Below are 26,097 nucleotides of genomic sequence, written 5' to 3' on the forward strand. Positions count from 1 at the left end.
AGCTCGGTTGATGAATGATTCCGCTGAGAGGAGGAGATCTGGTGACTTTTCAGGGCCAATATTGATTAGGCTTGGGAGGTGATGCTGTCAATGAAACAGCCTGTGATAGAGAGTACACTGTGGAGTTTGTGCACATGAGTGATTGTGCGCTTATACATTTGTGTTCGTATGCAAGCTTCAGTGTAGACAATTGACTAATTTTTAAGTAGCAGCATGCTGCCGCCCAGCCAATCAAAATCAGTGATACATACAGCATGTTTCACGTACAATGTAATTTAGCCAGAAAAGTTAACAAAAAAATTATAATAAGCCTTGATGCAGAGATGCAGAGACATGTTGAGTGGGATGATATACAAAGTGTAAAGTGTGTTTCTTTTTGTAAAATATGACATTACTCATTGTTTTTGTCACTCTCTGCCCTTCAGACACTCACAAAAACACACACACACACACACACACACAAAACCACTCAACCTCACATTTACTCCCCTGGGTCGTGCATAAAATTGGAATACAATGTGAGCGTGCATAGACATTTTTTTTTTTTTGTACCTTGATATCTCTGTTGGCCTGCCTTAGGAAATTGTGGAAATGAACTCTGGTGGCCGGGAGCATTACCATAGAGATGAAGCTTGGTAATGCAGAGTGAGGGGGTCATGCAGGCGAGCTAGCTGCGGAACTGATTAGAGCCATTGCTTTTCTGCTTTTTATTATTCCACTTGCACTTTTTCACTTTCTCTAAACCCTTCCAATTGTGTCTGTCCTTCCTAACAAACTTCTGTCTCTCTCCCTCTCTTTGCCTCCGTATTCTCAGATGTAACTGTGTTTCTGACAGACTCTCATGTCATCACCCTGAGAGCAGAGTAGCCCTTCCGAGAACTTGACAGAGGAACAGAGTACAACAGGAGGTTCTCTTTTTGGATTTTGCACAATGATCAAGAGGCAGTGGTTTAACAACCTTTTTTTTCCACAAAAGAAGACGACAAAACAGCCAAAAGACACAACAAATTATTAACTGTCTGTCTTTTTGATCAAGAGAATAGAATAAATGGCCTCTTCATTTTTTTTTTTTTTTTGTTGGTGTTTGTGGACTTTGAACAATAAAACAAGTATACAGGCTAAACCTAGTTCTGAAACTGAGACACAGGACCTTGTATTTATCTGTATGGAGATACTTACAAAAGCATGTGAGTCTGTATCTTTGTATAAAAGCCGTGTGCACCCATCACTAAAGCCCGCATCCTTCATCTTACCAAAAGAAGGTCGGCTTAAGGCCTGGTTTAAGATACACAAAGGACATTTAAAAGACTCCATACAATTTTTCCTCCATCTTATCATTTTGTATTTGATCTGCTGTAATGGGCCAAGAGAGCGCGGCAGTCTTTGTATTCTTTTATTTTACAGTGTAATTACAGAGTGATATGACTGGCACGGAGGCATGATTAAATGTTATTATGTTATCTGCTTTTCTGTCTATCAAAGTGATATGACTAACCGAAGCAGAGCTGTGTTTTTGTGGCGCCATCTTGAAGGGCAGGAAGTGGGAATAAACTGCTTTATAGTGTGTGGATGTGCAGAGGTGAATGTGGGCGAATACTCATTGTAGCAAACTTCATAACGTTGAATAAAACTCAAGTGCCATCTATTTAGGAAATGATATTTATGAATAAGTTATGAATGGTAAATTTACAGTACAAGGCAACAATCTTAAAAAAAAAAAAAAAAAAAAAAAGAAGCAGGCCAGGGCGATAGGGGGAGAAAAAGGTGGAGAGAGGGGAAGAGTGAAGACAGTCGTAGTAGTTCATTAATCAATACTAAAATCATCTAGCCACCAATTCAGGATTTACCCCTGGTCCACAAATTACATACAGTTTTTCCTCAGAGGAAATGGGAGGCAGCTGAGGCCATTTTGGAGGCCTAGCATTGTTAGCTACCCCCTGTGAAGCAGCTCCATCACAGTCCCAGGCTGAGGAGGGTTTAATGCTTTGTGCTGCATATTCTCATTTTTCACCCTCCAGCCTACTATTGATTCGCTGGCTGCTGCACATGCAAGTGATTTTATCAGTCTAGCCCGACTGCACAGCAGCATCACCAGCTAAGTTAATTAAATACACAAAATCATTGTCTTTGTCCCTGGTTGCTCCCGCAGCATAATTTATGCAAAATAGAAATTTATAACTTCGCAACGTAAAGGTTTCAGAGAGAAGCTTGGGATTGATTTTCACCAAAAAAAAAAAAAAAAAAAAAAAATTGAGTATGCTGTCAAATTTTCAGTGTAATTGCAAAGTCTCTGAGTAGACAAATGAAGAGGCTATTTAATCAATAAAAAAAATGAATGAATTTGTGCTTTAGTTGAACAAGACTATGTTAAACTAGATCTGCTGGACCACAGGTGACAAACACTTCAAAAATTAAACCTCTGAGTCATAAATCTCTGTCCATACATGGCGCTGGACTCCTGCATCCTCTCTCTCCGTCTATAAATATTATTAGGTTTTAAGTAAAAAGCATAGTATTTGATACAGGCAGGCAGGTGACCATCAGCACCATTCCCCACATGCAGCCGTTCTCCTGCCTCCCCCTTCCTCTTCCTCCTCCCCGACCGTCTCGGCCTTTTCTGAAGAGCTGAATTACCGTAAGTGACAATGGCTGGAAAACAAAGCCAACAATGGCAATCTCCAGAATCATCAGTGTACCCTGGCGTATACCCACTGGTCATAGCGTGGTCAAACTCTCCTGTCACAACAGTTTGAGATTCACACACCTCCTTCCACCGGACTGGGAGAAACTATAGAAAACACTCTGGGAAACACTGAGCTGTAACTGACAAGAGCAGTAACGATTTGGAAAACACTTGAGCAAACACCTCTTCTCACCATGGGGAGAAATGGAACTACTTGTAAAGTTGCACTGTGTACAGAACCCACTGCTATAATTGCCTTTCAGAATAAGGTCCAGCAAGGAACTACAATATGTAGAAAGGGGTATTCATGATTTCACCACCATTTACCTCACAATAACAGGGTCTTTTTGAGAATAATAAAATTCTGCAAAAATGGAAATGATGGGAATAGGTTTTTTTTTTTTTTTCAAATTTGTTTGTGTCTAAATGGGTCGTCTAGTTGTTATCTCTTTTCACAAAACATGACACAGCAAATCATTTATGAATATTGGTAAAGTAGGCTGACAGGCAAAGCTCTTTTCAAATGCATGAGCTTGCATGTAAACAGGGGCCTCCGTCAGTCTCATACAAGTTAGTAGCAGCAGCCTTGTTGTCTCAGGTCAGGGCACAGTACGTGGTAGAATTGATCTGATCAGTAGAATTTGTAATGATCATGGAAGCCGTTTAGGCATGTGTTCGTTCCAATAACACACTTTCCACAAATCTCCTGAACAGAACTCAGGCAACTCAACAAGACACGAGGATGAATCTCCATGCAGTCGCTTAAAATGATTAATGATGGGAAAATAAATATATTTAATACCAAAGGCAACGGCTACAGGTACAGTAGCTATAGTTGGTTGAGTGATTATGGATATAATGTGTAATTATACTTTTCAGACAGCAGCAGGACCCACATCAGGTGAACCAATATTTGACAGTAATCTACATGGCGCTGATTAATTTGAGACGACAAATGAAGCAGTACGTCAGTGCTGAATAAAGTGAAAGGAGTGTAGATGGGCAGACGCAGCCTACTTTGAGCTGCATATGCTTTGCAACATGAGCTATGTGTATGCATTTACTCTCCTGCGCGGTTGAGCTCTACCTGTGTGTGTGTGTGTGTGTGATGTCTGATAACTGCCTCACAGTCCAGCATGCTTAAGAAGCCTCATATGCTGCGTTACTGCTATCTGTGTTTTTCCTCTTTTGCATTTCTCTCACTCTCTGCACTCTCTCCCAGTGTCTCGCTCTCCAACTTTTGCTCAGCTTTGCTCTTTTGATTTAGCCTTTTCTCTTTCCATTTATTTCCCTATTCATTCTCCTTCTCAACCCTTATCGCTGCCTCCACCAATCCACCTCTCTCTCTCTCAAACAGCAGGTAGTCAGCCATAAGCCTCTCTGACATTAGCTGATATTAGGCTAGGGTCTATTAGGTCCTGCCTTGCCATGTGAGTTATTGAGCAGAGAGAGAGAGCGACCGTCTCGAGAATGATCACACTCACGTATGCATGTGCGCTGAGTCACACAAGCCAACGCATACCCACACAAAGGTAAACACAAGCCCACACAAATGTTTCGGCACACACGCGCAAAAGCCTCTGCAATCTCCCAAACGTGTTCACCTTATGTCTTCTAAGCCTCAAAGATGGAGGAATCACTGAGGCTTTAAGAGTTCCTCTTGCACATACATCTTTTTTTTTTTTTTTTTGCTAAATTCTCTCCACTAAGTCATCATTGTGTGAATATGAGCAAACTTTCCAGGAAGTCAGCCGCTGCAGTGTGTGAGGGAAAGACTTCGTAAAAGTTTGCTGTTAACTCATGAAAATTAAGCCTGTAAATTACTTGATCACATATGCAAGACTTAAAAAGTTGAGAAGTTCAATTCCCCCCCCCCCCAAAAAAAAAAAAAAAAAAATTAAGCATGTGAGAAAAACAAGACTTTTTTTTCCCAGCAGCTGTTAGGCAAGGTGTAGCTATATATAAAAGTTAAAGACAAAGTGAAAAGCCCTCTTTGCTGAGAGGGGATACTTATACAAACATAGTAGAAAACAGTGATTTAGTATTGCACTTAAGGCTAGTGATAAAGTTGGAGACTAACACAAAGTTAGTTAAAGAATAGACAATAGATATATTTCAAGAACAATCACCAATACTAATGTGGAGGAGGTCATTATATCCTGATTTTTAGACCCTGTGTTCACCTGGTATTAACATACAATCTATACCCGGATATGTTAACCCAGTTTGTGATCCAGGCTTTCTGTAAAAAAAGAAAAAAACAAATCACCTCATTTCCAAGCCCAAGCAGAGAATTGTAAATCATTCAATGACTTAAAGAACATTTACTTAAACCAATTCAATTCTGTAATTCCAAATTTCAATGAACTAAATGACGAAACAGAGCACATCCTGCAGCCCAATATATATCATAATGCCACAAACTGAGGGGCAGTGAATGACCTAGACAAACACAAACACACGCACATGCAAATAATATAATGTAAATATATAATTAATATGCCCATGAATATTCATCTTGGTATTGAAATTGAATTTTGACGCTTTGGCAACATTGTTTTTCCGAAAAACTTTTATGCACCTTTCAGTTGAATTGATAACACTGCTGATATCATAAGGGATTATCTCAGCTACAGAAACTCTCCCCAGAGCCACAGAAAACATTCTACAACTGACCTCCATACATACAAATGGCCCTTTAAACTACACCCACTACACTGAATAAGTAAATATACTGTCCCAATTTTCAATGTTCCATGCTGAGCTAGCAGTCATATTATGTGTCTTGCTGCTTTTGTAAATCTATGTAAAAGCAACTAAATATGCATAGCTATACAGTGTGTATTCAGTGAGTGAGCTAATGACTGAAGTCATTAAATATATGCATAAACACATTCAACATCACAGAATATCACAGTCACAAAGCTACCCAGAAACACACATAGCTCTACGTGAGTTCACGATCCACCACACACACCCACACACACACACACACACACACACGCACACACACACACACACACTCGCACGCGCAGGCAAGAATAAATAAGTAAACACTAGATTCAATGTTAGGAGCTCTTAAAAAACAGAAGGAGCAAGCAGACCACTTATTTCAGGGGGAGCATTAAGAAGCTTCTCATCATCTTTGAGCAGCTTAACCCTTCACTCATTATGTGGGAAGAAATTACCTTATAATGTTTGTTGACTCAACTCCCCAGTAGAAGCTACCGTGTGTGCACCAAGGAGATAATTACTGAAAATTACAGAGGAACATGGAAATATGGCTGTGTTTATGCCCGGGAGCCTTGTGGGCTGCCAGATTCACAAATTATTCATGTTGTGGTGTCGTCTTAGTCTGAGAGGTGAGCGGTGATGAGGAGTTAGCAGAGTGCCTATCAAAAGCGGTTTTGTCTCTTTTCTTCCTGACTGGATCTTCTCCTTTTTGTAAAAAAAAAAAAAAAAAAGTTTGACATGGGAGTGACAAGAAGGCATCACCTTCACAAAGCAGGTGAAACTTCTTTTTCTTCTCCTTTCTCAACCACCGCTTCTCATTTTGTCACAACCTCTAACTTCTAACAGCGGTTCGCTGCGGCGCACTCTTGATGTGAAACCGTTTGGAGGGAACGGAAACGCTCAGGAGAGACTGTGAGTCCATCAAAACGTGAAGACATTTTAAAGCTTGATTTTGGACGGGGCCCATTTCTCAGGGGTGATGTGTGTGCTGAAATATTTACTCTAAGTGACTTCAATCATCTATCTCGACAGATTTTACATCTCCAGAAGATAAATGATGTTTTTCATTATGCCATTACTGCAAATTTTAATGCAATTGTGTTCTCTATCCAGACAGGAATACAATTATCATTATCAGTACTCAGGTCTGGGAAGGTTCTCTTCCATTGCAGCTGGTTTTAGGTGTCTGTCAATATGTTGAATAGCAGAGTGTAGCCAAGCAGACTTACTATCAGCTCTGTCATGCGGTGATTGCTGGAAGAAAAAAAAAAAGAAAAAGAAAAAAAAAGTCTTCTTAGAGGTGAGACAGAGAGTGTGATCTGTGAAGAGCAGGGAAAGATGATATGTTGCTGCTCTTTCCAACCACTGCTGCTCGGTAGGTGGTGGTGCATCATGCTGCTGTCGGTGTTAGTATTCTCTCCCTAGTGGGATCTGATCAGGTCGACCACATTTCAGATGAGGTCTAATTATCTGCAGGCCTTTTTCAGATCAGGTTCAAACTGCCTAGGTGCTCTCTGGATCAGGTTCTTCTTTTTCTTTTGAAAATTATTTATATACGTTGGGTTCAGGTGGGTTTATTCACAAGGAGACTATTTCAGATCTGGTCCGAACGTCTCTACTTTGTACCACTCAATGCACCAACAGTGTGTCAATGTAAGCGTGTACCGTATGTGTTTCTCCACTGAATCACCACTACTGACTGCTGCCTATCTGCTATTTCTCCTTATTCTCAATTTAAATCCCTGTATAGTTTGTGTGTGTGTGTGTGTGTGTGTGTGCGTGTGTATGTGTGTATATGTGTGTGTCAGACAGGTGTGTTGTGACAGGTGACAAGGCCACAAATGTTCCTCTTGGAACTGATGGATAGCCACTATCAATGCCCTACACACATTCACATTCACTCCTCTCCAAATCATTTGGTTTGTGTGTGTGTGTGTGTGTGTGTGTGTGTGTGTGTGTCCATATGTCTCCATTTGTGACAAGATGTTATTACTGTGCAATTAAAGGCACAAAAGACTAAATTGAACTCTAAATAAAAAAGGGCTGGATTCTGAGGAGAAGGCTTGTTTGCATTTCAATATCTGAATGATCTGAACTTTTGAAATTGAAATTAGATACTTACCTATACGCATTCTCTGTTGGGCGGATGATGTTTTCATATCTTTACATAGCGGCATTGCAATCACATTGTAGAGGAACTGTTCTCAGCCTCCAACATTCACCTTAAGACACGCATCGTTATCATCCGGATTGCACGCCTGCATGGCTTTGTATTAGTCTGTAATTTCATAACAGCATTTTGCAAACTTCATTCCCTGAGACCGCTTCAAGAGGCTGTTCAAAGTGCGATCACTTTGAACCAAAATGTATGCAACACATTCATAAATCACAGGTAATATTTCACATTAAAACACAACCTGCGAAGCTGTGACTCCAATCACGCGCGGTAATTTATCTCAATCATCTAATATTTCACTTTGAGATGCTAATGCGAGGGAGTGGGGTAGTTGGGGAGAGGGAGGCGAGTAGACAGTGGAGGTGAGGGAAAGAAAGGGATGCAGGGCTGTGTGATAAGACTTGCATCTGCATATCAAAGGCAGCATGCAGGAAAGTGGAGAAAATGATGAGGATAACAACTGTAACATATTGCTATGAATAAGAGGAGCGTATGTACCGAGCGTGAGGTAGAACCTTGCGGGACCGAGTTGTTCTGAAGACAAAGCTATTGTTCCTTTTTTTTTTTTTGACAAAAGACACAGTGGATTTGATAAGGAGAATGAGTACTTTAGTGAGATGACATGCAGTAATACACATGTTTAATTAGAGGCACAGGGAGTGGAGTATTATGCTCCTGTGTGCTCAGCTTGTCTGGTTAAACTTAGAATGATGAATAGCGCAAGAAAATCGTGACTTTCAAAATATTACCTGAAATAAATTTGATCAAGCACATAAAACAAAGATAGAAGCGCAGTGGGGATGCGTATGAAATACTGGTGAACAATACACAAAGCTTGCTTCTTTTTATTTTTTCCTCCCCAATTTCATGATGAGTTCAATCATGGATTCAGCAAGTAACTTCTTTCTTTCTTCCTCCCCTTTCTTTTTTTTTTTCTTCTTTTCTTTCGCCTGCCCTCTCCAGTAACTGCTGAACTGTGTACAGTAGGCCGGTTTGCATAAATGCTTTTTGCGCTTCATTTCAGACACACTCTGCACCCAGAGACAATTGTTCCTTCTATCAAAAAAAAAAAAAAAAAAAAAAAAAAAAGAAAAAAAAGAAAAAAAGAAAAGTCACATCAGCCTGGAAGTGCACTTTGCCTGTCATCTACATGTAATCAGCCATGTGTGCCTCTAACTGCAGGGAACGAGATACGTGTGGCTGAGTGTGCATCTCGCAATTAGCATGGAAATTTTCCGAGCCTCTAGGAGCAGGTGCAAATTGCGCAGGTGTAATGAAATGAAGGTTGAGGTGGGAAGGGGGTTGGTCTCTGTCGTATAGAAGTCTCAAAGTGCACCACAAAAAAAAAATATATAGTTAGCCTATGCAAGGGGATGTAGGGAAACTCCGTCTTTTACAAATCTTTCTGCAAAAATTTTACAATTTTATGACACGCCTAACAAACAAGCAAATTTATTTTCTCAGGTAGAGCTGAACTGCGGCTGCAGTGAATGTTTTGTAATCTTGTTATTTAGTTAATGAGTATTTGTTTTGCAGCATCACAGCAATTTGATATTCTTCCTTTTTTAGTCTAGTTGTAATATATGTCTGTCACGGAGAGAAAAAGAACAACAGCTTCCGGACGAGATGCAAAGTGTACGACATGAAGCATATGCGCTTGTTTCCTCCATATGAAGATAATCAGATGTGTTATTGCTTGTGTAGCGAGTGTCTGGGCTGCCATGGTGTTTGACTAGCTTAAAGCTGTCATGTGTATGAACCCACCAGAGACCTGGCTTGACTGCAAATCCCACTACTGGCCATAGTTTGATGTAACCCAGTGTGTAGAGCTGGAGTCTACAGACAGAAGACCCACTGTGCTCTCCACTGCTTGAGGGCAAATGGATCAAGACTGTCTGCTCTCCCCGGTTCTCAAATCCTCAGACTGCGCCTTTGTTTTATCTGTCAAACTGTGCCCTGTTTGGTGTATTTGAGGTACTTCCCAACTGGTTTAGCCCCTTGAACCTTTGGGAAACATTAGGCTCTTAGATCTACAGCCTAATATGGGAAAAGAACTGTCAGTCATTCCTACAAATTCTCTTAAGATGGATATCAAGCCCCTTTTAGCTTATAGCTCTTTGGGTGATCATAGATACCGGCTCCCCTTTAAAAACCATAGCTCTTTATTTCTATCCGTGTTCTTCAGTGCAAATCCATGCAAAGACACGTCAGGGAGGTAAAACAACATAACCTTTACCACCCTGTTCTGCATGCTCTGCTAAATGGCTGAAATCTCTTTAAGGCATTTGTGAAAGTGTTCCCTTATGTTGAAGAATTTTTTATTCTCTGAGAAAAGACTTGTACACGCTGCGTACTTGGGAAATTAAGGGCGCCCACATCCCAAAGGCATCTTCAAAGACAGATGCAGACACTCTTGTAAACTAGTGTTTTAAAACTCTAATAAATTCAACTTCATGTCATTTAGCATTACTTCCTCTGAAAGACATTTATGTTCAAAATTAAACAATATTAATCAAAAAGTTCATGTTTCATTCACTTATCTGTCATTAAATGCTGAGTGCTTTGAAGAATTATGTGATTTATAATATTTCCAGACAGAAGACTTCACAATATATATATATATATATATATATATATATATATACACTGTATATAACTGTTGCTATACATCTTTACAAATCACAGATGCCATGGTTATGTGGCCTGTGCTGTTACCAAGGCAATCTGGAGATCTCAATATTATTACATTTGATTATGCCCAAATAAATTCTCCATACATTCAAATAAACTTTGTCTGGATTTCAAATTATTTTGTGATCATTTAAACAAATGTATAAAAGGAAAACAGTTTTTTCCGAGTCCATGAAAGGACAGTAACATATATGTTAATATTTGTTACAGAGGCCTAACCCCAAAGACCTACAGCAGACCGATCTTATGGATGTGTTTAGTCAAGCACAACCATTATGACGTATAGGGCAGAACAAATGAACAGATTATTATGGTTACTTGAAAAAAAAAATGTGGCGATGTATAGTGTGTGTATGTGTGTGTGAGAAGGAGAGAGAGAGAGAGACAGAGTGGGTAAATAAAAGACAGACAGAGAATGTGAGATAAAGGTTGAGCGTGTTTTTCTGCGTGTACTGTATTGGTGCATAGACAGACCCTCATCATCTCTCTGTGATTACAGGAGCATTTCGCCACAAACAGCATGTGACTTATCAGAGAGAGCCAGGTTTTCAGAGGGCTGACAGTTTAGGGAGAACTGCCATGGGATAAGTCTCAATCCTCACTCAGACATCACTCTCTCATCCCTCTCTCTCCCTCTCCCCCTCTCCCTCTCTCCCTCTCTCTCACACATCTGTGCAAATGCAGATGCAAGCACCCCAACGGCAAACCCAAAACTGATAAAAGACGACCATTACTCCCGATGATGTGTCTTTGGAGATGCAGGAAAAATGTAAACAGTTAAGATGAGAAACAACAAGTCTCATGGGAAGATTGTAAGTGGAATCTACACTTGTGGATGGAAATAATAAAACAATGTTTTTTCTCAACAGAGACAGAGGAATAGGGGAAGAAAACAAGCACAAACGTATGAGACAAAACATGATAACAGATCAGAAATGGTAGTTTTCAATGGAAATCACCTCTATTATGTATCTGTGTAAGTGTAAATGTGTATACTTGTACACTAGTTACCGGAAGGTCATTTGGAATATCTGTCCCAAGTTGACTTGCTGGGTTTTGTTGTTGTATCCATGCAGCATCTCACCAAACAGGGTGTCATTGAAGTGGACATCCTGCCTTGGGCATTTGGGTCCTTCACAGTTGTCTGACTGCAGGAGGCAGGAGCGCCCATCCCCTGCCAGTTTGTACTCCTGCACGCACCTGAGTGGAAGCGAAAAGCTGTCAGTGCAATGTATAAAATGTAATGTATGTGGACCTATTTACACTTGAGGTGAAAGGATACGTACAGTATGCACAGTTACTGGCGAGATGCCGAACGTTATGAGATGAATTGTGGCATAAATGCTGCAGGTTGATGATAAAGCAAAATGCAAAACAAGAGTTCTGAAAGGCTGACACTGTTTGAACCCAAACAAAGATGTTCCCATTTTACTACTTTGATCTACAGATTAAAAAAAATACTCTTGGGTAAAGCAACCATGGCAGTATCTAAGCCCTTTTCTTTTAACCCTGTTCATTACAAAGGATGTTCACATAAAAATGACTGGAAAAGCAAGCTAGTAATAATGAATATGGCTTTTACATTACTAAAGCAGTATACCTGCAGTTGTCACTGTGGGGACTGTGGACACAAGCACTCTGCTGGAAACGGTTTTAAAACAGATTCCAATGGCGCAGCATTCAGCAGACCATGTAATCAGTCACAAATTATCGTATCTCCTTCATTTAATTGCATAATCCTCCCTTACAGACAAGGTTGAGTATCCGTCGCTGTTAGCTGGCGCTGAGACTTGGGCTCATGCAGATGATCAGGTCTCAGCGCCTCAGTGGGAAGGAGGACTCTGCCATTGTTGGCAACACTGTCCTGAAAATCCGATAGACCTGGGGGTGCAGTGTTTTCCTGGGGCTTGAAGGCATTTGCCATTTCTGGAAACCAGCGGTTCGTCCAACCACAGATCAAGGCCATGCTATTCCAGGCAGTGCAGTGTATTAATTTTATCTATTAATTTTACAGTCCAGTTCTAACGAGCAGTTAGTCATTACACACTGGACCGATCAATAAAAGAATCAATCATGGCTTGACGCGTGCCATTGCGCATATACCCTTATTGAAAAGTGAGACCAGTCAATTGTACTGAGGAGATCAGGGAAAGTGGACATTGCTGCAAATTGCATTTTTCATACTGGCCTGTTCGCCCGTAGAGTAAGGGGAATGTTCTGGGAGAAAAATTATGCCATCTCACACTGTAGACCTGACAAATCTCAAGGAGAATTAGGATTTCCTTCACCTGTCAATCTGCTCCGTCTTTTAAGTTCCCAGTTGCCAGAAACCCAAGAATTGTCAGGAGCTGCATACATACAAGTGTGCATACAATAGTTTCTTTGTGTCAGTCATTACAGAAATGGGACTCATAGATTCAGCAATATCCAGTGCACTATAATCAATGTTACTCGATCTTCATTTTGTTTCCACACACGCAAATGTTACATATGTGCATATATTGAATTTCCATAGATAAAATATATGTACATATAAAATAAAAACATATGTGTAAAGATTATATGTGAGATCTATTAGAAAGCGGAACAATTTCATGTATTGACATATTTGTCTAGCCCAAAGAAATATGTATGTTTATGTATGTATGCTTATATTGTAGACATATGTTACATTAATATATATCCATCCAAAAGCCTGTCAATATATGCTGGTATTATTCCACTTTCCCAGAAAGGGGAGATAGACATGTTTAAAATTAATGACAAATTAATAAGGAAAGCGTAACATAAGCATATCGAATTTTTATATGTATATTGTTTAAATATGAATTAAACATATGTAATTAATATCTCTGGTTACAACCTGTTATACCATATAAAAATTCATCATATAGATATTTCTAATATATGTACATATACAAATTTTACTATGGGTATTCCATTATGTTATAAAGTTATATCTTCATATAACCACAGGACATATATATTTGTGATAATAATAGATCCCCTTATAGATGAAATATATGGCAATATTGCTCTTGAAATAAGGACATATATGTTATATATTACATTTCTGTATGGGATCACCAGATCATCATCTCCAAATTGGCCTGTATTACTGCTTGGAATCATCTACACCACAAAATGTATGTACAAATCCCCTCAAAGATGACAGTTGTAAATAAAATGGAAAGTGAGAACTAGCAGGGAGTAGAGGTGGCAAGTGTGACACATGACACAAACAGCCTGAATTACCTGATTCATGCTAGCTGGTGTATAAGGGGTAAAAGGTAGTGGTGGCATAATGGTGTGGAACATGATTTCTTGCCACATATTAGACCCGTTAGTAAAAAAAAGAAAAACAGCTGGAATGCCACAGTGTAACATTGTTGGTGACCAGCTGCATAGCCTTTCATGGCCGCCGGATAACCCTTTTCAAATGGAAACTCCCTGGAGATTACTATGCCATGTGATACAATCTACAGTAATTCAAGCTCAGGTGCTGAGAAGATTAAAAAAAAAAAAAAAAACCTTCCCAAGTCCACATCCAGTATATCAGCTCAGTGGAAAACATGTGGGATGGGGGAGAGGGCGCTCATAGGGTGAATGTATCGCTGAATAATGTGCAGGGAGTGCAGTCGGCATGGTCCAAGATTTCAGGTTTAATCCTCCAACACATGCGTTGAACAATTTAAGCTTCTGTGCAGACAAATGTGGGGGGGGGGGGTACCCTGTGAATTTACTGTACCCACTGATGTATATGCTTGCTTGTATTTGTACTATTCAAACAGTTGCTTAAATGTACAACATATGAAAGGATTTATAAAAGCTTGCCTGCAAAATAGTGACCCATGAACCAAGTAATATTGTAAAACCTCTATGATTAGGATACATACAGTATGTATATTCAAACAATGCTTTTTAAACTGTATGCAATCTTGGGCGAATGTCTTTCATCACATATAGAAGTGACTTTGTTAATTGTCACTGACATATATCATTTCCTTCCTTTCCTTCCTTTCCTTATTGAGATATCACTCTTGACGTCTCATTCACGAGGAACCTTTATTTCCAGCCTCCAGACACCATTAAATATTTTACTGTTAGTCATTCTCACCCGCAAAACATAAGCACGTTGCTGGAGCTGGGGTCATCTTCAAGGGGCACAAGCTGCTGTAGACACAGCTGTTCGCAGCCTCCATTGAAGCCATCCGTGCAGTCAATGCCCCTGGAGTAGTCATAGCAACCTGAGCCATCTTTCATTGGCCTCAGCCCCTCAGGACACTGTGAGAAAAGGGAGATAGAAGAAGGAGGAAGAGGTGGTGGGCAGGAGACGTAGAGAGAGGGTGAGGAGGAAGGCACAGATTAGGGAGAGAGAAGAAGAGAGTCGGGCGCAGAGGTCAGCGTGTGCATTTTAATCAGGATAAGGCGTCAGCGTGGAGGCAAAAAGACAGCAAGATGGCAGAGATGAGAGAGGAGAAGAGTGCAGCTGAGAACAAAGTCAGGGATACAAACAAAGTGGAATGAAATATGCTAATTATCTTTTTTGATGGGAAAAAAATGGTTGTTTTTTTAAGCTTAGAACCATTATTACAACTCATCTTACTACTTGAATACAACGACACTTTATTGAGTCGAGGTCTGTGTTGTTTTTTTTCATGCCAGAAGCAAAGCTCCACGCATTATGCTCTCCCGGTGAGAATCTACATGGACAGGTGGGAAGGGAGTGGCAGGTGACTCCGCCTACACACCTTCAGCCAATAGGGAGTGTAACCACTGAAAAGGAATGCGTGCAGAACAAGTTGCAGTGAAAAGAAATGGAGATAATTAACATATAATGTGTAGTAAATGAGTGGCGTTGGATATTCTAAGGATATGGGCTTTAAGGAGCAGAAATATCTCAATTTCATTCATACACACAAACCTTGAAATGACATTGAAGGCACTGAGACTGACAGACGTACGAGTAATGGTGAAGTCAGTGTATGTATGTGATGTGCTGAGAAGGCGCGGCTAATTACAAAATGATATCGCAAACTTTTGCCACAAGTAAACGTTTTGTTAAGAGTTTCAGTTTCAGTTACACAAATCACATTTACCTGAGAAAACTGCACACACTCTGGTCACACACCTAACGGAGAACATTGGGTCCAAAATCCTATCATTAGACTTGGCTAATTTACAGCACGGCATTTCATTTATGAAGTGTTATTTTTAATGAATTGTATTTCTTCCAGCATAAGAAATACTAATTAAGCATGAATGCAGCAACAGCAGATGCATTCTATAACAAAGCTGGACCCCATTAAAAATGTCATTTTACTTACCATTAATAACTCGTAGACTTAATAGCCTACTGTTCAGGACTTGGGTTGCATTATGCATCTCAGATGTAAACAAGAGAGGTTGCACTTGATGAACTTTTCTGCTGGCTCAGTTTATTTTGTTTAAAATGACAAGTATTGTTATGTTAAAAAAATAAAATCAAGAGACCTAAGTTCATTTAATTAATTTTTCACATCATTCACATTCTTATCATTTTATACAAAGATAATATTTCTTACAAGCAATTAGAATAAGAAGCAGTGACTGTCAAAATTAAATATTAACACAGAAGCGTTAATGCTACTTTAGTAAGCAAAGTACATTCTAACTATTATATGTATTTGACTTTATATAACTTTTTTTTTTTTTTGCTATCATTACATTACATACTCAGGCGCAGTTTGAATTGTATAGCATACAGTACAATACAGTATCCTGTTGGCTTTGCCTAATATCTCTTCAAATAAAGGGAAGAATTTCTTTAGCGTTTGGCCATCACAAGGTACTTCATGAGACAACTTTGCAGACTGTCGCACCCAACACAGTGAGTGTTATTCCCAATTACACTCGTTTACCACCGTCAGCAAAGGCCTGAGTGTGAATGAAGTGTGTTTAGATGTGCAAGTGTTAATGGCGAAGTGTGTGTCTCAAATAAAGGAAGTCAGAAGAAGCAAGAAAACATCATGTTGTAATGTAGACGGAGAAGCAGACTTTTACCCTGACTGTGAGGAAGGGTAAAAACATTAAGACAACAAAAAAGAAATTCTTGACCTTTTAGCACAGACTGGACTGCTCAGCCTGGACAGTGCTCAAATCATCCTCTAACAATAGACGTAGCTGACAAATACTGCACGTCAGTACATTTTGTTCTGCAAGCTGCCGGAGATCTGCAGTAAACAAATTAAGATTTTCCTTTGTAATAAACCTTGGGTCACAAAAGCAATTAAAGGCCTCATTTGGTAGGTTTTAATAAAGGTTGCGTAATACAGGACGGGGAAATTAAAAGGGAGGGAAAATCAAGTCAGAAATAAAGACATGACTGAGCCGGAGCTTAGAAGTAACAGTGTGAGAGATGTTTGGAAAGGCATGACACTTATTACTAAAAATAGGGATGCTAGCCTGAATGTTTTCAGACTAATTAACAGTTTGTTGTTTAATTCAGCAGTTTTAAAATTACAAGTGTTAAAGGGGGGGGGGACAATTTTGTCACATAAAAATACTGTGACAAAGCTTTTGTACCAGATAACTGTCTAGAATGCATTCGGCAACATCTGTTACTGGGTGTTTATAGCCTTCTTCTCCTCTTTCTCATCAACAGTAAAATATGAAACTGTTTGGAAAGTGTACCACTGCTAAATGTGAAACCTCCAAAGCGTTGGATGCCCCCGGAGCAGCAGCCGGTCTGCGGTTATCAAGGCTTTTTTTATTTTTTATTTTTTTTGGAAAAATATCAAGCACAAGATTTTAATGCAGATGGGGAACAAACTGGAGAGCGAACAGGTAAATCAGCTGCGGATGAACCTTAGGCTTGTTAAATGATGTGTTTTGACATTTGGAAGACCTTCTCTCTCATGTCAGGCTTTAATTTATAGACTTTTCAACATTAAACTCTTGCCTCAAGGATGCCCGAAAGTTATTTGATGATCAACATGGTGATTTACAATCCAACACTATCAACAGCCACCAGTAGTGACTGAACTTTTAGTTTCTAATTATGAGATTTGATTCTCATATTCAGCCTTTTCATAACAGGAAGATGATGTTATGGAATAAAGATCTCTCTCGCAAGATGGAATGTTTTCACATCACGGGTGAGACACTGACACGTGGTGACATGAGCTGTGGAAATCTTATCATTTTACAAAACAAACTGATGAATGGCCTTTTCTGATCTCCTGGGAGGAACCACTGCCAAACACTACAAAAAAAGAGGATAAATGTGCAATAAACATTATGCATTGTTCACACGTGTGTTCTGGACAAAGTCCCATATGTTCATTATTCAAAGGAAAAGCTCTCCACTCTCAGATCCATTAACTGTATCTCATGAATGTAATGCTAACTTCCTCAGCAGAACAAGATTGGGGCCATTCATCACACTGAGGCGGAGCCGTGGGAATAGCTGTCTGTAATTCAGAACTGTCATGGAGCACTCTGCGGTTGAATGAAAGGACTTAAGGTTAGCCATTAGCACAGCCCACTAGCTACTTACCCTCTCTGTTCAGACAACTCTCTGAAGACACAAGGGCCGGGGAGGGGGAGGATTTGCATTTCAGATAAATGAATTTCAGTCAGTTCCTCTGTGGTGCCTCTGCTCTGGCAGCACAATGAGAGCAGGCCAAGAGATCTGCTGAACCTTATTGACGAGGATGTTGTTAGAATTATAATTATAAGTAGAATTAACATCAGTTGGCACTTGATCACTCATTGAAAATACATTAAAAAAACATTTGATTCTGGCAGTTGACGTGTTACTTATTTAATACATTAAATGTTTGAAAAGAAAAAGCAAAAAGGACACATTACACACAAGTGTGGATGTGCGTGTGTTTTTGTGCTTGCATATTTGCAAGTTCAATCAAATACAACTACTAGATTAAATTTAATGGATTGTTTGCATATTATCTCTTTTTCTTTTTTACACCTGCATATCTGCTGCATCCCCGAATGTAGGCATATGACGGTAACAAATAAAACTTGAAGGGTTGAGTATATGTGCTCTCTGGGGGCTATTACAAATGGGAATTTTATGACACCATTAAATACCAGCGTGATGGTATTTCACTCTTGAGTATACTTGGGGGATTAAAAGTACAAGGTAAGCAGGTTTGAGGAAATGAAAGAAAAATGAAATGCTTCAAACCTAACTGCACATATATCTCCCCACACATTATATACCGCACATAGATCACCCCTACAAATTAAAGTTCACACATTCTGAATGAACGCTATTCATTTTGCTAATCACCCATTAGTGCCCTCGGCTTTAATCAGGAACTGAGCATAATCTATTAACTCTGTCTCTTAATAATCTTGTCAGAATTAAGATGCTAGATGTTCTTACTTAGTGGCCATTACAAAGAAAAAAAAAGAAAAAAAAACGAGAGATAGCAAGAAAAGGTTGAAGAGTGAAGACAATAAGGAAACGTTTTCCTTAATATTTTCTTAAGGAAGATGTGTATTTAGTCTTTCACAAAACAAGTCCGCTCTACATCACACTGACAGGCGGTGGTGGTGGTGGTGGTGCTGGTGGGGGAATCAAATACTCTAAAAGCGTATTTGACAGCCTAATCTGGTTTAGAGGTGGCAGAGATGCATGCCCTGCAGCTCCACTGCTGTTCAAATGGGTTAAATTAGGCAAACAGTTTCATTGCTGCAAGAGCACAAAAAAACTTGTGAGGGCGCAGTACAGTCCCCAGCTGTTTGCTCCTCGTTTTCATGTGAATTCAGACTTAATCTTCAGTGAGAAAACACACAGTTGTCTCGCAGCTATTGGAAATGGCGTTGCCCAAAGGCAAAAATAGACTTTGAGATTTAAGATAGATTTAGCTTGTCTTCTTTGATTTTCATCCTCTTATTTTTTTAAAAATTTTTTGGTGCAGATGGCTTACATATGCAAACGTGCAGAATATTTGGATGAATACACGTCAAAAGAAAACAAAAACATACTGCCTTGTTCTATTTCACATTCACGCTCTGATTTAATATTGAGCACTAACCATCACAGTGAGAATCTGCATGCGTGTGCTCAATCCATCCTGCACTATGGAGACTGGCTGTGTTTAAAGGCCATTTTGTCTTTATTTGTCATCCTCCTTTCTATAGTGGTGACAACACAACAGATGACACTGAGTGTAAAGGATTGCTTGGTACGGCGACTCTGCTGCTCTCAGCTTAGCTTGATCGCCGAAGGCATTCAAGAACTGCTGTTATTTGCTTCCTCTGACGAAGAAAACAATGGAGACGCGGTCTGTTAACGATGAGTTATCTTTGTTTATGCCTGGACAGAAAATACAGAAAGTATAAACACTGGCTAATGGATGCGCTTTTAGATTTTTCAGCATTCTAACGGTTAACATGTAAAAGTCAATAAGACGTCTGAGGCAGAGATATACAAAGATATATAAAAGACGGACAAACAAATGCGTCTCCTTTCAGATATGAATGGAGGTTATCATAAAAATAGCAGCAATACTCTACAACTTACTGTAACAGCTGAGCAATAAATATTTCATGCCTCTCTTGATGTCTTAATCTTGCCACAAAGAATAAGAGATATTATCTGCAATGTATGTCCAAAACTAGTCCACCTACATTTATAAAATGATTAGACGAGAGAGGAAATTCCAACACCAGCCTGCCTCTGCGTATCAAACCTGTTAGTTGGGAATAAAGCCTGTGTGATTTAATAATCTTTCTCAACCCATTTAATATTTGCTTTGGTTTGGAACTGAGCCACTGAACTGACAGAGACTGATTCTAATTGAAAAAACTTGTCAAATAATAGATAACATATTGGAGCCACCACAGGGGAGAGTGCCCCCTTAAATTAGTGGATTATGATACAATTATGACATAAAACAAAAGCAGCGCTTGAGTTGTTCTCTGCAGTTGTTGCTCATACAATAATTTCACCCATTCAAAAGCCTTGGATAATCAGGGACACATTATAATTAGATTACATTAATATATTGAATATATCCACACATTGCCACACATGTTTGGGTTTTACTGTTATGTTGCAAATATTTGCTAATGTTTCCCTCATAAGGTTTTACCCGAACTGTATTCCACTGTGCACAGATCTTAATTTCCACCCTTGACTGCAGCGGTGTAATGCAGATCTCTGTGGTACACTAAATGACACACTTGATCCGGCATTTAACCAACAGTGTCGGGGCTGAAAGGATGAACGAATTATTACAATGTATTTGCTTTAAAGCATAAAGCATTGAAATTCATTGGTAATGAAGTACACTGAGCTGTGCCGTGCAGCGGAGCGGGGGAGGGTGGGGTGGGGAAGTCATGACGCTTGGCTGTCAGGAGCACGGGGCTGTTGGGACACACAGGGGGTGTTGGATAGAGGGATTAGGGGATGAGGGTTTGCACAAAACTTTTGTTTGGATGCAGTTGCCATTTTTCCTCCCTGCTGACTCTTTATGCAAACCAGCGGTAACCAAGCGGAAATCTGGCTCCACGCTGACAACTCATCATTTAATTCCTGACTTTTTGAGTGTGCCACAAATTTTAATAAACTCTTGCATACTGAGACAGTATACAATTGCCTTAAAATGAGTTTGGAGACAACAATATCTGTCTTCTCTAAACTGTTATAAACTACCGGAATTTGACAGGCCAAAATTAAAGTTTTGGGTGGTGCCTGAAGTTAAAACATACATCTTTGCCAACCCAGCATCCAAACAACTCTACCAGAGATGTCCCAAAAGGCACATCAACTGATGAAAGATATGCCACTAATATCCCACCATCTGCTCAGCCTCTGAGTACTTCCATTAGGAAGACGGATACTGTAGCTGGATACAACAATGTGCCATAAAGAAAAACATTCTGACATTCCCTAAAAGCACAGAAACCGCCACAATATGCTGCAGTTGTCAAACTTAAACATTAAAAATGGCAAGCTACCAGGAAAAGCCATGTTTACAGAGTTCTGAACTTCACCAAGCAGCCCCGGGAGAGTTCACCGAGTGCATCAGTAATACCGCTTTCACACACAAACACAGCGGAAGACACGGTACATTGACCACAGGTTCAACCAGAATTCGACCGTTCATTCCACACCACCGGCTAAATGCTGGATTGTTGCTGCTCTCACAACTCACTTCTGCCCGATGAAGTTCCCTCCTCACAGAGTGCTTCATAATAATAATCAAAAGAGGGGTTATGAAATGTTGTTTTTACAGTTTGCATCCAATACCATAGCCACATATTGTGACCATGACCAGAAAGGTCCTCTAACCTGAAGGAAGTACTTGTTTACACTTATTTACCACTTGTACTTGTCTTTAAAACAAAAGATATATTTTTAGCTTGGGTTTATTTGTCTTTGCATTTATACTCTTTATACGTTTTTCTTGTACACAGGTCTCCGTTGAAAAAAAGTGAGCTTTCTTGTTTAAATAAAAGGATTTAACTAGACATATAACTCCTTTCTCTTTCCTGTCTTTTCTCTCGCTTTAAGCAATTTAGTCACGGCCATTAGTACAGAAACATTTCCAGTAACACTATCTGTTTCACACAGTGGAGGGAGGTGACTGTAATCATGAAAACAGCAGTGCGGGCTGTAATGTAAACAGAATAACAACATACACTTTTTCAAAGCACAATGCTACTGTGCTGCACAATATAACCAACCGGTGTTTGATGAGCCAAGTGATGAAAAAGGAAAAGCACTAGCACAAAAACATTTCCTGTCTAAAATCGCTAACCTGCGCTTACAGCAGCTGTTGTTGTAAGCTGAGGTTAGCGAGCACAGGAATAAACCAGCTGTCATCCTCTCAGCAGAAAAAAAAAAAAAAAAAAAAAACTGGAATGCAATGTCTCCAAAAACTTCAGCACCGGCTCTGACTAGAATTGAATTCATTGCAAATGCATTTCAACTGTCTTAGGAGCAGTAGACAGCCGTGAGGGACTGACTCTGATAATGGATTTTAAGCCCTCCATGTGGCATGTCGCTGCTCTGTGTTAGCACCCACTCTGACAAGGATGGTTAAAATAACACCAACCCATAAGAGTCGGAAAAGAAAATAATACCACTGTGTCTGTGATCCTCTCCCTTAATCTTTGAAGACTAGAAGGCTTTGTCAGTCTTTTTTGTCTGCGTATTAATCAGCCACACACGGAGGCGTGAGTTCTGAATCATTTCAGAGTAATATTTATACAACATCTATACTTTATGAAAGTGTGAAACTGATGCTAAACCTTTTCCAAGTGAGGTCCAGAGGAAAGAGAAGCTTGAATAAGGCAGATAATATGAGTATGTATGTATTCTCTCTCTACTTCTCTTTCTTTATTGACAGAGGTTATTCCTGGCAGTTTCTTGATAACGGATCTATGTACGTGCTGATGGTTAGCATGTGTGTGAAATCTGTTTATAAAATATGTCACGATAAATCCAGGGGCGTTTGACAAACAATCCACTGGCTTATTAGCACATACTCATTCATATTTTATACACACACTCTCCACTGTCTCCCACCTCTGGGTCTAATGAGGATTCATCGCAGGTGCACCGGTTTAGAATGAAAAACTGGTTTCTACGACTGCGCAAAAACATCAATGGGACCACTGCTATGGATGTAAATTACTATACATCCGCAGTATTTCATAGAATACAGATCATGCACATAAGCTAGCATGACTGAATTCGTATTTACGGTAATTCAACATGTTACATTTTTTAGTTTAATGAAGGCAAACATACTGTAAATTGGGTTAAAATTAAACATCGTTATATGATAGCACAGAAATCCTGTGGTAGCACGTGCTGGAAATCGTTAAATCAAATATACTGACATTTAAGATTATATTTGTGAATGTACATTTGACATTTAAATATTGCATTTACAAAATTGGTAAGGAACTGCCACTCAAAATAAATAAATAAATAAAATAAAAATGCCACTTATGTAAATAACTATTACGTGAGCTCATGACAACTTTGCAGCCATTAAAATGCTACAAAACAGACGTTACGAGGCGCATGAAGTAAATGCATTAGTTGGAAGCCGCATTTAATTGTGCTACTCGGGAAAGAGTGACACAGTGCACTCTTACGCAGTTCATGCATATTTTTAATAAATTATCCATATCGCAGGTGCAGAGGAAGAAACGTAGAGTACTTGGCTTATTATAAAATGTTATAATATTATCTGTAACAGTATGATGAATATTATACTGTTAGCATGCCTGGGGCAAAAGCCAATTACTGCTATATGTAGACAAAAACCTACCTAGGTCATAAAAAACAGCCACAAGCTACTAAATATGTCAAGAGTGGAAATTGTCTTGGTTCTGATGAATGATGGGGAGCATAATTCAAGTTTATTAATATGGAATAGTCGTCATGGTAACGCAGTGGGAGGTAAATCGTTGGGGATGAATCTGCAGCAGGCATGAGCAGAGTAACTTGTGTGTGTATAGAAGTGATTAAAAAGTGTCTTACTGAACATATTACATGTGCTGCATACTGTGTGTATTTAGCTTATTCTACGAGGTGCTGGCTGAGGCTGTCAGTCATGGTATACATTACTGCTTAACAGCAGTGTCACAAATAAAGCTGTGTGTTATTCATCATCCGTGATCAGTGCCAGATAAAATTACAGATAGCTGTATGATAGCAGTGTGAGAGAAGTGCAGGAAGAGTTGCGGTGAGGTTTGAATGAATGATGTTTTTGTTAGTGACTATTTGGTTTTTTTTTTGCTCTTTTTGGTTGTTTTAAGAGTTAAAAGATAAAGACGAAGAAAGAAAAACAAGAAAATTGCCGTATCAGTGTTTGTCTTTGGTTGGTACAAACCACGAAAAGACCAGTCGATTTATAGCCCCGTCCAAGTACTTAATGACTCTCCAAACCGTCCTCCAGCAATTGAGATGGCTCATCAATTTAATTACTTTACAACGCAGGCCCGCCCCATGCTGTCAAAAGCCTGGCATCGGAAGTTTCCAGCCACCCCGCACTTGTAAATATGCCAGGAGAAAACCTCTTTTGCACTGCATTTTACAATGTTACATCTGAAGTCAAACTAGGGTTGATGAATCAAAGGAGGACATAAAAATTCAGCTCCATCCTTAAGCATAGTAAATATTCATTTATAATACACATAATAGCAGTATCTAACTTGGGAAAAGACGCACATTACTAATGCTATTAGTAGCACTTCTTCTACTTAGCTGTTGCCAATGGAAAAGTTTGCGTCTGCTGATCCATGTTACAGCGTGAATAACGGCCCCATCGTAGCCAATACAGTAAAGCTCATAGTGTTACATATACCTAAACCTGACCACAGCAGAAAGTATCATAAAAAGTTAAGTCTGTGTACAGTCAATACCGGGGCACACACTGCAACAGTGTCTTAACTGCTTCTAACCATAGGCCCCATAGTGTCCATACATATACAAAGTGCATAACATCAAGCATACTAATTATGGCTGTAAATGGCACATAAAATATTATAGATTGCTTATATCACAAAAGCCAAGATAGGATATAGCAGATGGCATGCAAATTTAATGAGTGGCATTTATCTTGGGGAAAAACATTAAAAATAAGTGATTATGCAAATGAATTTTAGAATATATACCATGTATCACTTTCGGTACTTAATCAGTCTTTTAGCTGCACAGTCCTGCAATAACTACTGAGTAGCACGAGCACCGGCCATTAAGTGAACGACTTCATTCGTATACTGCTTGCTGGTAGAGTTATTTTGTATTTTATTTGTTGTTTATTTCATTAGCTGTTTTGCAGCAGTTGGCTATTGTTTGTCAGGGTTTCCTTAATTTTCCAGTGTGCCCCAAACCCAAAAATGAGAAAATGGGAGCACAGTTATGGGTAAAATGCATGTAGCATGACAATCTTGAATGCTAACGTGCCACAGACAGCATATCGACAGCTTCTGTGTGTCCAGCCAGACTAAAAGCTTGAATCCAGCATTACATAAGTCTGCTGTCCCTTAGAAATCAGTTGTCAACACCCACTGAGCTCTGCCAGCTAGTTAGCTGCAGCTCAACACCTGCTCAGCTGACAGCAGGCCTGGGCGATAAGTGGAACTACTAGGACTTTTATCAGTATGTCTATCACTGACAAGCACATCTCTCACACAAACACAAATACACACACACAGACCTGCACTGGCAAGACTTTTAAGGCACACAAAACTTTTAACCCACAATGTATATACAGATTTTTTTAAACCAGAGTGGCTTTAATCGACAGCTTAATCTGATATAATCATACAGTATATAACCGTTAAAAATAGTGTACACTCACCACATACATGGCAACTTGCTCATGTCAGTGTGTCACCCAGAGACAAAACCAGCACATCCGAGTACACTTACCATGCAGCCTGATGAGTCCAACTGTCGGTCGGACACACACTTGAAGTTCTTTTTGCAGCCGCCGTTATCCTTGGAACAGTCACGGACAGGTCCGAAAGATGCCAGGAGGTCCTCCACTGTCTCGAAGTAAGTGGACATCATGGCCTCTTCCCTGAAATGGAAGGGAAAAAAAAAAAGTTAAAAACATGAAAAAACAGACGCATTTGCACGTTTTCATAGTGCAAATAGGGACATACAGGTACAATTAATGACAAGTACAAATGGATGCTTGAGTAGCTGAACATAATCCCTCACCACCTGGAGAGCAGTTTCTCATAACCTTTCTGTTTCTAGTGCAATTATGAAGCTATTCATGCTTGCACATAATGTGACAAAATTGTAGTGTTTTAATGGCTTTTACCTTTCCGC

At 39.5% G+C, this 26,097-nt stretch overlaps 1 protein-coding gene across 2 annotated transcripts in view; it reads right to left on the reverse strand.

The window, feature by feature from the left end:
- astn2 (astrotactin 2) overlaps positions 1 to 26,097 on the reverse strand; it is a 269,358-nt gene that overhangs the window by 75,621 nt on the left and 167,640 nt on the right. For both annotated transcript variants that reach the window (XM_022768048.1, XM_022768049.1), the window contains exons 11-13: positions 25,690 to 25,840; positions 14,401 to 14,567; positions 11,295 to 11,483 (exon numbers count right to left, since the gene is read on the reverse strand). In XM_022768048.1, the coding sequence (XP_022623769.1) occupies positions 11,295 to 11,483; positions 14,401 to 14,567; positions 25,690 to 25,840 (507 nt within the window). The remainder of the gene's footprint in view (positions 1 to 11,294; positions 11,484 to 14,400; positions 14,568 to 25,689; positions 25,841 to 26,097) is intronic.

Source organism: Seriola dumerili, unplaced genomic scaffold, assembly GCF_002260705.1.
Source record: "Seriola dumerili isolate Sdu_G_001 unplaced genomic scaffold, Sdu_1.0 BDQW01001389.1, whole genome shotgun sequence".
Lineage (NCBI taxonomy): Eukaryota > Metazoa > Chordata > Actinopteri > Carangiformes > Carangidae > Seriola > Seriola dumerili.